At 35.6% G+C, this 12,709-nt stretch overlaps 1 protein-coding gene across 2 annotated transcripts in view; it reads right to left on the bottom strand.

Annotated features, from left to right (window-relative positions):
* Positions 1 to 8,562: 8,562 nt before the first annotated feature.
* LOC118006303 (cadherin-10) overlaps positions 8,563 to 12,709 on the bottom strand; it is a 113,458-nt gene continuing 109,311 nt past the window's right edge. The window contains exons 10-11 of one of the 2 annotated variants that reach the window (XM_034998932.1): positions 11,866 to 12,117; positions 8,563 to 9,047 (exon numbers count right to left, since the gene is read on the bottom strand). In XM_034998932.1, the coding sequence (XP_034854823.1) occupies positions 8,563 to 9,047; positions 11,866 to 12,117 (737 nt within the window). Of the gene's footprint in view, positions 9,054 to 11,865; positions 12,118 to 12,709 lie in introns of both variants that reach the window. The other variant, XM_034998931.1, reaches the window with a different exon arrangement.

Consider the following 12,709-nt stretch of genomic DNA (forward strand, 5'->3'; position numbering starts at 1 on the left):
TAACTGACTGAGCCACCCAGGCGCCCCCATGTAAATTCCTTCTTAATCAGATATGTGCTTGTCTCTTTAGGCCCACCAGATGTTATAGATCCAGGTTAAGGTTCTTATTTCACCTCCAAGCTGTTCCATCGTGGGCTGTAGAACATGGAATCTCATGGAATTTCCATCTAGCTTACTAGTCCCGAGCAGCTGGATTTACAGAGAGACATAACAGTCTACTCAGAAATATGCTACGTAAGCTTTTAAACAATAAATGGTCCCCCAAATGGACAGATATTTTACCCCAAGCTCTAATACAGCTTAATTTCTGGTCCTCAGATTTTCCAACCTCCGCATACCAACTACCAGTCTCCTCTAAGGACTGCCTTGTTGGTACTTAACAGGGAACCTTACCTTATACCCTTGACATTAGAGAGGACATAGTTCACATCCACTCACCAAATAAATGCTCCCTCACCATCTTGATTTTTTCTACATACTGACGCCCAGTCAAAGGTGTATTGTATGCTATGACTCTCATATCAGAGAGCCAAAGGGGACAAAGCCCTACCAAATTGCTTAGGGAGCATGAGTATACAGATTTTACTGGCCCAGACAATGGCCCACTATCAGCTGTGAAGTTCAGGCCAAATGTGTGTGGTTAAAAACTACCAGTTTTTTCTGTTATTAGAAGGTTTGTTCTCTATGGGCGCCTGGGTGGCTCAGTCGTTAAGCGTCTGCCTTCGGCTCAGGTCATGATTCCGGGGTCCTGGGATCGAGTCCCACATCGGGCTCCCTGCTCAGCAGGAAGCCTCCTTCTTCCTCTCCCACTCCCCCTTCTTGTGTTCCTGCTCTTGCTATGTCTCTCTCTGTCAAATAAATAAATAAAAAATCTTTAAAAAAAAAAAAAAAAGGTTTGTTCTCCATAACACTGCTGAAAGAAATCTCACTACCATCACTAACCCACAATATCAACATTGATTATTTTATCTTCACCAATAGTAGGCTTGGGTTTAAGAGGACTACCTTAGACTTGAGGCCCCCTGCTCCTCTATGTAAAAAGAGTAGAACATTGGGCAATTTTATGTAATTCTCACTTATATTTTTCTAATATGTCAAATGGAGGTACTAACAGTAATTACCTCACAGAGTCATTGTGACAATTAAATGTGTTAGTATATGTTAGACACTTCGAACAGTTCTTGCCATATTAATAGGCACATAAATGTTAGTTATCATCATCGTCATCATCTCTATCATCTTAATCATTACTATTATGGTAAATAGGACACAGCCTTACAATTATATGTACAAGTTTTCCATGCACACACATTAAAGATACTGTTAATCATTGACATGTACTTGATCATTGACATGTACTTAATTTACAGTTAGTACTTAATTTATCATTTTAAAAATGCACCATTGCATTTTAAGTGATTGGGAGAATAACCTTTTGGTTTGTCCTTATTTTTCCTACTTTTCAACTAAACTTTAAAGGGCACCTGGGTGGCTCAGTCAGTTAAGTGTGTGCCGTCAGCTCAGGTCTTGATCCCAGAGTCTTGGGATCAAGCCCTGCATCGGGCTCCTCGTTCAGTGGGGAGCCTTCTTCTTCCTCTGCCCCTCTCCCTGCTTGTGCTTGTGCTCTCTCTCTCTCACTCTGTCAAATAAATAAAAAATAAAACCTTAAAAAATAAAGTGTATACTAATGAATGTATCAAGATACAAAATTAATTGTGTTCAATATTCTATATTAATAATGCACTGAGATTTTAGCTTCATAGATAGGGACACTGAGACACAATGTGATTATCTTTAAATAACTTAAGTTATTCACTTTGCCAACAAATAAACTAAAAATTGAATTTCACTTTTTTCCATTCTTGTCTCAAAAATAAAGTTTATAAAGAGTGCATTGAGTTTGGGTTTCCTTCCATCTAGTTATCTAAATGCTGTCTATCACTTTTGGGAAGATGATACAAGAATGTTTCAATATATAGTTGGCATAATTGTGCAAAGCTGTTGTCAAGAATTCCTAGGCAGAGACTGTCATCTGAAAAGGTTACTGTGACATTTCTAGAATATGCTTTTTCAAATATGAATGAAACATGTTGCCTTTTTGGTTGAGGGTAGGGAAGGCATGGAACCTGACATTTTCCACAGTGCCAAAATTAGAAAACAAAGTATTAAAATGCCAAGATTAATCCATCACTCAACAAGTATTTGTGTAATACCTGCTTAGGTGTCCCATGCACTGTTCAGGACTAGCATTTTATCAGGTATAAGTGTTTAATCAAATGAAACCTAAAAATCAAGGAGTTGCTTTAACCTAAATTATATAGATCTGCCAAGAGAATGTTCCATATGTTGGAACTACTAAAGTACCTACACACTTCTGAATGAATATTTTCTATGCTCAGAATTATTACAAATGCAGAATCAAATTCTGCCTGTAATAAAATTTCACTCTTTGAAGAAATAGAAATATGAAATTTATGCAGTTAAGATGTGTGTGTATATATATAAAATCATTACATTGTATACCTTAAACTTATACAATGTTATATGTCAATTATATTTCAAGAAAGCTGGAAAAAAATAATAATTTCAAACAAAAAACTTGCAATACTAAAGACATGCTCTTCTAAAAGAAAAGTATGTCAGAAGTAGAATCAATCACTAAGCTTGGCTGTTCTTTATAAAGATGTATTGATATTAACAAAACTATTTAGGAAAGACTTATCTTAGGCTATATTAGTAATGTGGATAATGGAAATAAATATAAACTATAACACAATGGCATGGATTTTACACATTGGTTTAACAAACTCATTTAAAATCCTCTTGATTGTGAAAGGAGAGAGGCGAAGCTCATGGCAAGAGTCTTAGGAATGCTTCTAAATATTTCACATTGTGTAGGAGGTTTATTGAGATAAATTTGGGAATGAAGTTGCTGCACAGCGCTTCCTGTGGAGTTGTAAATGTCATGTTCCAAATTCAGGATAATTCCACAGCTGGAAAAGAGTTTTCACAAACTGTCTACCAGTTTTCTATTATGCTCTTATTAATTGTTAATCCTTTCTTATACGAATCCCTTAATTTAATAAAGGCTGCTCATTGTGATACTTTATGCATACTTTAAAATAATCCTATTTATAATAATAGTAGAAAATAGGGTTGGACAAATTATCTTTATTTGCCTTTTTTTGGTTTTGCTCCTACTACTTAGAATTGTGGAAAATGCCTTTTTTTCCTCTTCTTTTGCTTAGTTAATTTCCGTCTGAAAATGAAATCGCTCGTTCAGCATAGAGGTAAATCCTATATTTGTAGCCTTAAAAAAATAGTGAGATTATCAGGGGAATTGGATACAAACTATAATATTTATAATAAATGTTTGAGTAGACTAAAATAAATTATATATGTGTTATATATAAATTATATATAACATATATTGTTTTGCTAGCTTTGGTTTGGGATATTATATAAAAAGATATATATATGTACATATACTTATTTTTTTTTTTTTTTAACCATCAGTGCACTTTGGCTCCAAGCATCTTCGCTCATTCATATCAGTTCTCTCGGCTCATTTCCTTGGTTTTGTTGTGGGTTCCTGATTCATGGTTGTCCCTAGAGTCCCTACTCAGTTTAAGTTTGAAGGCTGTCCTCATTGTCTATCAGTAACTTGGTATGTTTTTGGCGATTGCAACAAGTGAAATTTTCTAAAAATGATCAAGAAAATATAGTCTTCTGTTCCACTTCAACGTTCTTTTTCATCATAATCTTCCTCAAAACCTTCCCTGATCAACAGTCCCTTTATTTGGCCTTCTCACAGCACTATTAAAGTCCCCCAAATTGTGATACAGACCCCAGTGACACCAAAACAAAACCTGAAAAAGTAGTCATCTATGTTTCTAGCACTTCTGTTATGTCATGTCAATTCCCACTATCATAATTTTTGGGACTTCATAAATGTTCCAAACACATTTGCAATGTAACTTCATTTGAAACAATGTTGACTTTCTCAGATTTCTATGTCCTTTAAGATTTATCTCTGCTTTCCTAAAGCAATTAGCCAAAATAACCATTGGACAATTAACATTTATCTTTAAAATGATGGCCCAGTACGGAACCAGTCTGGAAGCAAAAAGTTTTCTAGTAAATAACCAAAAAAGTCACTGAGATTCCTCCTATAACTTTAGGTAGTTCACTATCTAAAGAAGGAAGCAGAATTTTCAGATGCAAAGAATATGTATATCTATAGACATACATGTAAAATTAAGGATAAGATGTGATAGATCCAATAGTACAATATTTATTAATCCTTCCAACAAATGTTTATTGAGCACCTAAACAGACCTAATTCTGTTTATTGTGCATCACAATGAACAAAACACAAAATCCATGCTCTTATGAATTTTACATTCAATTTGAGAGAGACAGAAAGTAATCATAATAAACAAGTAATCATAGAACATGCTAAAAAGGTAGTAGTGTTAGGGAGAAAACATATGCAGTATAAGAGCAATAAGACAGTCTATAACTTTCAAGTAGTTTGGATAGTGTAAGACCTCAATTTAAAAATAACATTTAATAAAGATATTTTTCTTATTTGATAAAGAATCTGAACAAGGTAGGGACACAAGCTGGTGAAGAGAAATGGTCAGTGTAAACTCGTGAAGGCAAGGAGAAACAGCAAAGAGTCAGTGGCACAGTGAATAAATGGGATAAGAGACCAAAGGGCTCTGCAGAAGCTTTAAGGATATTATAAGGATTTTGCCTTTGACTCTGAATAAAATGAGGGAAGAGTAGAACTTAGAACCAGGGAACAACCAAATGGGAAATTTATTTTGAAAATATTTCAGAGACCTCAATGCTGACAGTAGAGTGTAAGTGGGAAGGTGACAACAGAGAGACCAGGTAGGAAGTTAATTGCTCCTAGTAATTGAGAAAAGGGGTGTTGGGCAGAGTAATGGAAAGGATGAGAAGTGATGGGATCCTGTGCATGTTTTAAAAATGAAACGAATTCAACTTCTTGAATGTGGGATTTACAAGAAACAGTGGGGTCCAGAATGATTGCAAAGTCTTGAACTTGGGCATAACGGAGTAAGAGGGGAAAGACAGCCCTTGCAAATAGATGCTATTGTCTTGCACTATTTACAACCTGCAGGAAAACTTGGTGGACCAAGTGGAAGGGCTGAACCCCTCTCCGTGAGCCAATACTGCACTCTTTCAAAGCAATGGGAGAGTCCCAGCATCTGGAGAGATGATACAAGGAGACCAACGGTCCACTTTATTTCAAACTGGGTAACAAGCTTCACTCCCGGCAGATCTGAGTCAGGGAGATTGCTTTGTGGCTACCAGGGAGCTTGCCGAGGTATTCCTGCAGCGCCGCCTAGGGGTGCTGCCCAAGAGCAAGGTCCTGGGACAAGGGAACTGCAGCCTATGGTCAGCGGGTTTCAGGCAACAGATGGCCAGTAGAGAGGGTGTGTAGCTGGTGAAGGCATAATGAAGGCATTATATATAGATACTTCGGTAGATGTATTGATCACTGAACTCAGATATTCCTAATTCTCAATCCTAAATCTTAGGGGCTTTTAAAATTTTTATTTTAGACTATTTTAAACATCTAATTACTCATCATTTATATGTTCAAGTCTACTGATAAATCTCTGGAACTTTTGCACTTGTGTGACAGTATCTGCTTGACATATTGAGAAAAACTTCAGCCTAAGAGCATGAATTTATCTTTCCACAAACTTTCTTTGATATTTTTTTGAAAATAAAACCAATGAGAATTGACTTAATCACCATTTCTAATGGCCAAAGGTTATAAATCATTTTATTCACTTATCTGAATATTTAAAACATGAAAAAGGATGATAGAATAATTTTTCTCTGTGTTTAAAAAAATTAATAACAGTAAAAGTTAGGTATTTTGTTAAAAATTCTGAGTGTTTTAATAACTGTCTTATCATTTTTTTCATTTTCACTAATAGAGGAGTTATTAACATATATAAAACTTATCTACAATTTATTATTACATCTCTAGGGTCTAGAACACCCTTTGATTTTTATAAAAGGTGCTCAAAATATTTGATGAATGAATAAATGGATGAATAAATGAAAGACCCACAGTTGTCTGATATAATCAATTACACGATACTGAGAAGCATTTTCCCCATTTCCAATAAAAAAAAAAAAATGGACATAGAGTAATCTCTGTATTGGACGTTCTTTGGGAAAGCATCATACAAGGGAGACTACTGAGAGAGTTTGAGCAATGAGAGTCATTGTAGGGACACTTTTTAATTTCAGGCTCTCTGAGAAATTTAACATATCACCTTCATTATCAAAAAATAATAGGATATCTGTCATTAAGGACTGTTTCAGAACTCTGAAAAAGTGGTTTCTGTACAACATAGGTCCTCTATTGCCAAAGAAACCTGCTAATCAATATCCTTCAGGATAATTTTTGGAAACTTGATTTGACGATACTAGAGATGACTGCTACAATTTTTAAATTTATTAAAAGTGGGTGATAATAAGTGACAGGGCAAGTTAATATCAGTTTGAAATTATCTGAATGAGGATAATTAAAAATATTCAAATAAGAATTCCAATTACTGATATGCAATATTAATAAAAATATCTAACACCGGAAATTTTTAAACTAATTTCCAATCAAATGAATATTATATTTTGAATCATAATTAATGTGAAATGTTCATAAGATATACCTTCTTCTAACTTTTCCATTTTTTGTTGATTTTATTTGAATGAATAATCCTAGGGCATCGAGGGTTTTCTGTCCCCTCACTTCAGTTGTTATTCCCCTTAAGCTCTGTCCTTTTAACAGTCAGGCTTTTGGTTGTATGAATGGGTTCTTGGAATATGAGAAGTCAAACAAGTTTTACTATGATTTGATATGTCAGCCTTGTAATGTGACTGATTTTAACTAGAGCACGTGGGTTGTTTTTCTTTTATAATTATATCACCATGCAAACTAAAATGTCTATAGTCAGAGAAGTGTGTGCCTTTTCACCCTGGAAGTTGGGGGGGGGGGGAATATCATTCAAGAAGACTGAAATAAATAATTCTGCATTAAGGATACGTCAGTATTGTACTCTCACTCCAAAAGCATAGCATTTTCACTAACTGGAAAGCACATAAATCTTTGGTATTGTTTATGATATACTCAGCAGGGAATGTGACTTCCTAGTGTAGGCCCAACAGAGTGCTCCATTTATAAATAAATCATATTTGGAGCTTGAGAAACAAGAAATCGGTTGGTGGCAGGTGGCCTCTGTAAATCTCGGGAACTCCAGATAATTAACTGCCAGTATTTTTTTTTTTTTCCTTTCTTTTGAATCATTCATTGACAGAAAAACAGACTTAATTACAAATAAATATGTAATGCATTTCTGAAAACTTGACATAATCACAATGCTGTATCTTAATGGAATATTCAGCATTATTGTTGTCATTACTATGCATTTTCAAAGTCACCACGGGAGGTAAGTGTATTTTCCATTAAAGGATTATTTCAGTCTGAAATCTGTCTAAACTATTATTACCTATAACCCTCAGTAGCACAAATGTCATACAAAAATAAGAAATGTTATATTCTTTCAGTTATTATTTAAATGAATAGAACAAAACAAAATTACTATATTGCTGATATTTTGAGATAGTTAGCATAAAGATGGCCATGTTTTAAATTGGCTTGTGATAAATTTTTAAGTGGTCTATACATGACTATTACTTTTAATATGACAACTTTTTCACAAGTCGGAGCATAACAAAACTCACTGGTAGAAGAATTCTTACGTAAATCCTGTTAATTTGGCAAGAGGTCTCGATAGTAACCATTAATGACTTTGTGCCCTTACCTGCATCCAATGTCATGTAGTACCAAGATCGTGAGTCCATGGAGAAACTTTTCTCCCTAGGGAAAAAAATGAATCTGGAGACAAGGTAGTTGTAAAAACTTGTTTATTTTTTTTAAAAATAAATACAAAAATATAAATATAAAACATTAGCAGATAGAATTTGATGAAATGAAATTGCACAAACGTTTGTATACCAGGTTGCAAATCACACCTACTAACACCACATGTACGTTTTTTTTTTCTTTTTAATTTAATGTACAGAACAGGATATACCTTAAATTTTTTCTTCACCTTTTTAAAAGCTTCATTTGCAAGGGCAGGACGTGTATCTAACAGAAGCGGCTTGTTTGTGAGGTTGCTTAAGGGAGAACTATCCTGTTCATGTTTCTGAACTTATGTTTTATTTCTAAGATGGACAACACTGAATTTCCATAGCTTTGGCTCTTGGAAGTGATTAAATAAAATTTCGTATATATTGCATGAGACATCCTACAGGAAAAAGAATTAATGTAATTAATGAACAAATTAAAAAGTAAATGGGGGAAAATTGTGCTGAGTGGCAGGAAAATTCTCCTGAATATCACATATTGTGAAGTGGTGGAGACGGCGTCCGTCAAGTTATTTCCTCTTGTTTGAATAGAATATATATATATAGGTATATATATATATATATATGTGTGTGTCTCCTAGGTTAAGAGTCTTTGTCACTTTCCCCGCCACCGTACATTTCCGCCAACTTACTGAACCGAGGGCCCCATTCTCGGAGGTAATCGTAGTTTTGGTCTCCATCAGTGGTACCTGATTCTAAGGAGCTCAGAGATTCTGCAAAGGAATCGTTTCCTTCGTAGGCGTAAGTTGCCAGGGAGTCGTAGGGAGGCGCGGTGGGGTCGAGATCGTGCTCTTTGAGCCTTTCATTGATGAAATCCCGGACGTCCGTGTTATCTGGAGCCGTGGGAGTCCTCCGAGGTATAAATAAAGTCTCCGGCATAATATCTCGCCGGAGCTTCTTCTCCTCTATGGCTGCGGGGTTCCTCAGGGTGCCGATGTCAAAGGCCTGGGTGTCCTCCTCGCCACCACCTTCGTCGTTGTAGCTCACGATGTTGTCTCTGATGTCTTCTTTAGACAAGATCAGAGGCTCTTTCTTTCGCTGCCTTTTCAGAGCTGCAAACAGTACTACTATAACTTGGGGAAAAAAAGAAAAAGAAAAGAAGATTCATTAGCTGTCCGTCTAAAACACTGTATAAATAACGAGTGGGAGTGCTGGGGAGGAATTTGAGTTATTTAGGTTTTCGGGGACAGGCTAGGATTTTTAGATTAATTTTGAACTTCCATCAGTTGAGGGGGGGGGGGGGGGGGGGGGGGAGAGAGGCAGTTGAGGATTTAGCCAGGATGGGTGGGGTATGCAAGCAGTGTTTCTAATGTATTTTTAAAGCCATCTGGGATATTTCTCAAATGCAGTGAGATATTTTGTCTGTTTTTCTAGGAACTGTTTAAAGTTAGTTCCTGATTGCACAGACATTATTTATACTTTGCATTGAATAGTGACATAAGGTGTTACATAAAAAATAAGACAAATTGAATTCAGCTTCAAATAAAACAATTAAGGACGACAAAAATATGCCCATATTTTGCACATCCTTATACAATATTGAAAAGGCAGCATTCTTCACAAGATACAGTGTTGGTTTTGGTTAAATAGCTTTGCTGATGGATTTACATAGGATTTTTTTTCTTACATTGTTAAAAGAAGTGAAGGGCAAATGACCTCCTGATTAGGCACTATTGGTTTAGCAATCTTTGAGGTATTACATGGAAATATATATCACACATGAGACCAAAAAGAAAGTTATTTCGATTTCTACATTGAATTACCTACAGGAAGCATGTAGGAACCTTAGCTAGATATATCTCAAACAACTGGAGATTTACAAATAGAAATGCATATCATTCAGAAAGGACATCTCCCTACTACTGATACCTGAGAAGGTATCAATAATAATAATATAATGATTTTACTAATCATGATGATAATAGCATAAAAGATAGGAGAATGTTAAATTCTCTCTGGCTGTTACTAGTTTTCCACCCTCATTCATTATCCCCAAATACTTGGGACATGAGCCTTGAAAATGATGATTTAGGGAAACAGGTCTGAATTCAATTAAATAAGAAAAGAGAGGGAAAATATTTTACCGGGTATATGTATGATGAAATATCTATATTTATTTAGCTTCTTTAGAAGAAATATTTAAAGGATATGGGATTTATTATCATTATGAACCGAATGTGTCCTCTCAAAATTCATGTTAAAGCCTTAATCCCCAAAGTGATGGCATTTGGAAGTGGGGTCTTTAGGGGGTAGTTAAGTCAAAGGGTAGAGCCCTCATGAATTGAATTAGTGCTTTTTTTTTTTTTTTAAAGATTTATTTATTTGAGAGAGCGAGAATGAGAGAGAGAGAATACATGAGAGGGGGTAGGGTCAGAGGGAGAAGAAGGCTCCCCGCCGAGCAGGGAGCCCGGTGCGGGACTCGATCCTGGGACTCCAGGATCATGACCTGAGCCGAAGGCAGTCGCTTAACCAACTGAGCCACCCAGGCGCCCTGAATTAGTGCTTTTATGAAAAGAAACAAGAGAGAGGATTGCTGTCTGCCATGTGGTGATTCAGCATAGACTGCCATCTTGAAACTAGGAAATTTGCCTTCACCAAATTTGGAATCTGCCAGTGCCTTGATTTCCAGCCTTCAAAACTATGAGAAATACATTTCTGGGGTTGAAACCATCGGGTCTATGGTATGGTTATAGCAGACTGAACTAAGAGAATTACATTAGTATGGGAAAGGCTCTTAACTTTTGTTTTCTCTTTTATTAACCTAGGACAGTTAGTCTACCTGCCTTCAACCCTCTCTGAAGGGACTTGTTTAATGCCTAGAAAAAATAAGGTTTTAATCCATTGGTAAGTATTCTTGACCTTCAAAGTTGTTAAAAAATAAATAGGCCACCACTAAGAGAGAAAAAGGTGTTTATTCTTCAAGTCTTTGAGAAAAATATGACATTTTACTTTGCTTAAATTCATATATTCATGCACACACATAAACTTATGATGTAAAGATTTTAAACCTTAGATTGTTTATTGTCAGCCAAGTGATCTTACCCGGTAAAAAATGTTCTAATAATGAGGCTAATGAAACTAAGATTGGCTCCAAAATCCAAGTTCATTTTACTGCTTCTTAAAATGTCAGATACAATGCTTTTTTAGTAGGGTCATAGGAATATGCACAATAGTTTTAAGATGATGCAACTGGAGATTAAACTGAATCTGATTTTTCATTCAAAAGCAGTTAAAAAGCAATTTGCTCTAGGTTATAAAATCAAGTATTATTGTTGCAGGGAAAAGTGAACCAGGTTAAGAGCTATTTTAACATGATTTCAGTGGAAAGCCTCCAACCAGCCCTCATCTGAGTAAAAAAAAAAAAAAAACTGGAAATAAACTTTAGATTTCCTGAAAAACTAGTTAAACGGACAGCAAAGCAACTTGCCTTGGTTGAGCCACTCAGGAATTGTGTAACCTTGCAAAATGTTTTGAATATCTCTAACTTTCGGTCTTATAATTTAAGAGAGAAAAGTAATAACTATCTGATCACATAAAATATTTCAATATAAACAACATCCCATCATTAACTTAGGTCTATCTTAGATATTGGAGTTAATGGGGGAGGAGTTATTTTAATAAAAGAATTTCTTACAAATACACTAATGTAAACAGTCCAGGAAATAATCACATTTTATTTCATATTTTTTTTTTTAAGATTTTATTTATTTGTCAGAGAGAGAGAGAGCACAAGCAGAGGGAGAAGCAGGTTCCCTACTGAGCAAGGAGCCCGATGTGGAACTCAATCCCAAGACGCCAGGATCATGACCTGAGCCAAAGGAGAAGGCTTAACTGACTGAGCCACACAGGCGTCCTTCCAATCACGTTCTCTCTGAGGTTTCTTACCCAGTAGGATAATGATGCAGAGGAGGATGGCGATGAGCGCTCCCGTGCTGAGGCCCGCGGGGAGGAGCAAGGCTTCGGCACTGCAGGACTGCATGTTACCTTGGCTGTCACAGGTGCACACTCGGATGCTCAAAGTACCCGTGCTGCTCTGAATCGGGTAGTCATTATCTGATATCACCACAGGCAAGAGATAGGTACTTATTTCGTGTCTATTGAATCCATTTTTTCTGGTTAAAATCCGGGCAGTATTATCTAAAATAAATTTTAACATATTACAGATGGCTTGGGACCGTAAGTTTCTCTCATCCTGCTCACCAAGGCTTGACAATACAAGAGATGTTTATGTAAAATATTAAATGAAGATCAATTTTCCTGTAACATGCCTACAATGCAATATTTGAAAATACAGGTAAGATAAATTAATTTGAGGAGTCTCTGACTATGATTGCTTATTTGACAGGTTTCTAACTTTTTCACAGATAATGCTTTAAGATGGTGAATTTTTATAAGTGGACATTTTACCGGGACTGTGAGGATAATGGCATATTGTTTTTCAGAGTTTTCAGAAAATATAAATAAGCATACCAAGAAAAAATCATAGTAAATTGTTTTTATTTGTATATGCATATATGTTTATACATATGCACACACATACACAGAGAAAACACACATTAATCCGATACTCATGAAGAAAAATATGAATGAGTAAATTTTACGTGTAGTTGCACTTTTAAAATCAATCATTCACTCAAAACCATTCAAGAGTCACAATATATGAACAGTGGTGAACAAGTTCGTTCTTTCTTTCTTTCTTTCTTTCTTTCTTTCTTTCTTTCTTTCTTTC

Source organism: Mirounga leonina, unplaced genomic scaffold, assembly GCF_011800145.1.
Source record: "Mirounga leonina isolate KUSES-001 unplaced genomic scaffold, KU_Mleo_1.0 Mir_95, whole genome shotgun sequence".
NCBI lineage: Eukaryota > Metazoa > Chordata > Mammalia > Carnivora > Phocidae > Mirounga > Mirounga leonina.